At 40.6% G+C, this 2,944-nt stretch overlaps 1 protein-coding gene across 1 annotated transcript in view; it reads left to right on the top strand.

The window, feature by feature from the left end:
* Positions 1–1,360: 1,360 nt before the first annotated feature.
* The window catches only part of LOC107551273 (cytochrome P450 2C42-like), a 7,946-nt gene continuing 6,362 nt past the window's right edge, over positions 1,361–2,944 (top strand). Inside the window, exon 1 of the mRNA XM_016232811.1 lies at positions 1,361–1,627. Coding sequence (XP_016088297.1) covers positions 1,412–1,627 — 216 coding nt within the window. The 5' untranslated portion in view covers positions 1,361–1,411. The remainder of the gene's footprint in view (positions 1,628–2,944) is intronic.

Genomic DNA, 2,944 nt, shown 5'->3' with positions numbered 1-2,944 from the left:
ATCATGCTGTCTAATCAACATCTTGATATGCCACACCTGTGAGGTGGATGGATTATCTCGACAAAAAAGAAGTGCTCACTAACAGAGATTAAGACAGATTTGTGAACAATATTTGAGAGAAATAGGCCTTTTGTGTACATTGAAAAAGTCTTAGATCTTTGAGTTCAGCTCATGAAAAATGGGGGCAAAAACAAAAGTGTTGTGTTTATAATTTTGTTCAGTATATATAGCTATACAGTCTTTTATCACTCTGTATATCGGATAGTTTACAAAATCAAACGATTGGGACACTTTTTATCATTGAAATGGCTTGGAAAATTGTCACAATAAACCTGAATTCACCATACTCTTTGAAAAATTTATTGCATTACAGTTTCTTTTAAACCCCAAATATTTTACTTATAACTTCATTATAATTCTTCATGAATAATTATTTAGTTATTTGTAATGTTAATTGTAAAAAAAATAATAATAATAAAAAATTTGAAAGTAGTTTCAATGTACTACTTTTTCAGAAGGTTAGCTAATTTACGAGTAGCTTGTAGCTGGTCAAGCTACAGTTTCAGAGTAGTTTCCCCAACACTGATGGCTTAGCTTGATAACATGACTTTAAGTGTGTCAAACATTAAAATAAATAAATAAATAAAAAATACTTTTTTCTTTAATTTTTTTATATCTTTGTTTAAATTAGTTTGTTGTCCAACAAATGTAATTTTTCCTTTAAATATTTCATCAGCATTTTTTCTTCAGATTTACGCAATTCACGCTATCCATACTTCTCAGACTAAAAAAATATGGAAATCTATGTAATTATGACAAAATCACATCCCAAGTAAATTCTTATTAAAAAAAATAATAAATAAATGTACCTAGTAAACTATTAACTAGTACTCATTCATTTAAACCATTAGTCGACTAATTGAACGTTTATATTAATTTAATTATTTAAAAATAGGCTACTCAAATATACCAGCCTTTAATATACAGCCTATTCCATTCTAAAGTGCACCCAAAGCTTGCCACAAAGCACAGGCAAAATTAATTTCTATGAATGTGTGGGGGGGGAAACATATATAAAGGAAATATTTAATAATTTATTCATAAACTAGAATTTTCGTATTTTCCGAAGGCACGCCACATGTTGTCTGTATATGTTAAATGGTGAGATACCTGCTAAGAATTCTCTTCATCATACTGATTAAAACGGGGATGAAAGTTTCATTGTGCAAGTGCCTTTGCTGAGAAAAAAATAAATAATTTCAACTTTCCACCACATAGATTATGGTGCAGTCTGGTTAAAGTGCACAAGAGGTACTTGATCACATGCCTTACCTCTGTCCCACTCATGCTGGAACTGCCCCCAAACTGCTCTGCCTCCACTTCATATATAGAGAACACAGAACAAAGAGTTATGGAACTGAGAGAACATAGAAAGACAAACTGGGCTGTAAGCAACATGGAACTCTCTAGCTCACTGGTGTTGGTTTTAGTCTTGGCTGTGTTGATGTTGGTCTGGTGGAAGAGGAAGGCGAGTGGACTTTCATTGCCCCCGGGGCCACTGGCACTGCCACTGATTGGCAACTTACCAATCATGGACAAGCATGCACCCTTTAAAAGCTTTATGCAGGTAAAAGAGGTAGCAGGACTATATATTTCTGAATGTTATGCTTCAAAAATAAGCATGTGAATTGCATCTTAATGAAAGGTTGTTGCATTTTAGTCTTGTGCAGATGTTTACCAGTGCATCATAGCAGAGTTTTCATTGGTGGATTAAGCTGTGCCACAGGGAGATTTCTTTTTTTGTGTGTGAAACATTGTCCACCAATCACGGACAAGCATGCACCCTTTTAAAGCTTTATGCAGGTAAAAGAGGTAGCAGGCCTATGTATTTCTGAATGTTATGCTTCAAATATAAGCATGTGAATTGCATCTTAATGAAAGGTTGTTGCATTTTAGTCTTGTGCAGATGTTTACCAGTGCATCATAGCAGAGTTCCCTTTCGTGGAACTTCGAACTGCGTCCTCTAGGGGTCGCTATGGGGAACGCCTCGTCGTGACCCGTGTCTGAAGCCTACATTGAAAAAACACCAACTTGTTTGGCCGGCGACAGCCATGACGTCACTACCGTGGCAAGTAGTACAAAATAGGCGCCGGTAGCGCACATCATCACTTTCTTCGTCTTCACTGACCGTTCTGTTTGAAGCGTGCATTCCAAAAGCAAAGTAAGAGCCTTTTCTTTTCCTACTATGGCGAGCACTAGCGGAGCATTTAGAAAGTGTGTACATCCATGTCAGCGGTTTCTGACACTCGATGATTCACACGATCTATGCGTTTTTTGTTTGGGCGAGGAGCACGCATGCGATGTCCTCGAGGGGGCAATCTGCGTGCACTGTGAGAGCTTTTCGCTGAAAAGCTCCCGTTCTCGTTTGTCTCTCTTCTCGAGTGGAGAGGGACAAACCATCGGTTTCCCGCGGCTCGGGACCTGCCGCTGCTGAGGCACGGAGGAGAATGAGCTCGTGGGGATCTCAAGTGGACCTAGCCGATGAGGCTGAAGGGGGGGGGGTTTCCCTCTTCCGCGCATCGGGAGAGACAGCTGCTGGACGATGATATCCTCTCTCTAATATCATCCGATCCAGGGGCCAGTGCTCAGTGGGGCCCAGCCCAAAAGAGCCAGGGAATGGATGTGGAGAGTGAAGAAGCCGAGGCTGAGCTTTCTCAGTCCACCTGCCCTGCGTATGGTGAGCTGCTAGAGGTAATGTATCGGGCCACGGCGAGGCTCGAATTACCGTGGAAACGAGCCAGGGAGGGGACGTCGCGAGGTCGCCTCGACGAACGTTATCTCTCCGGCCATACACCTCCAGCTCAAGTGAGCCTTCCTTTCCTTCCCGATCTCCACACTGAGATCGAGAAGGAATGGAGGAGGCCGTTTTCCTCACGCATATATC

Source organism: Sinocyclocheilus grahami, unplaced genomic scaffold, assembly GCF_001515645.1.
Source record: "Sinocyclocheilus grahami isolate Dianchi unplaced genomic scaffold, SAMN03320097.WGS_v1.1 scaffold419.1, whole genome shotgun sequence".
NCBI classification, from domain to species: domain Eukaryota; kingdom Metazoa; phylum Chordata; class Actinopteri; order Cypriniformes; family Cyprinidae; genus Sinocyclocheilus; species Sinocyclocheilus grahami.
Note: the sequence above shows the minus strand (reverse complement) of the source record. Positions and strands in the feature narration are given on the sequence as shown.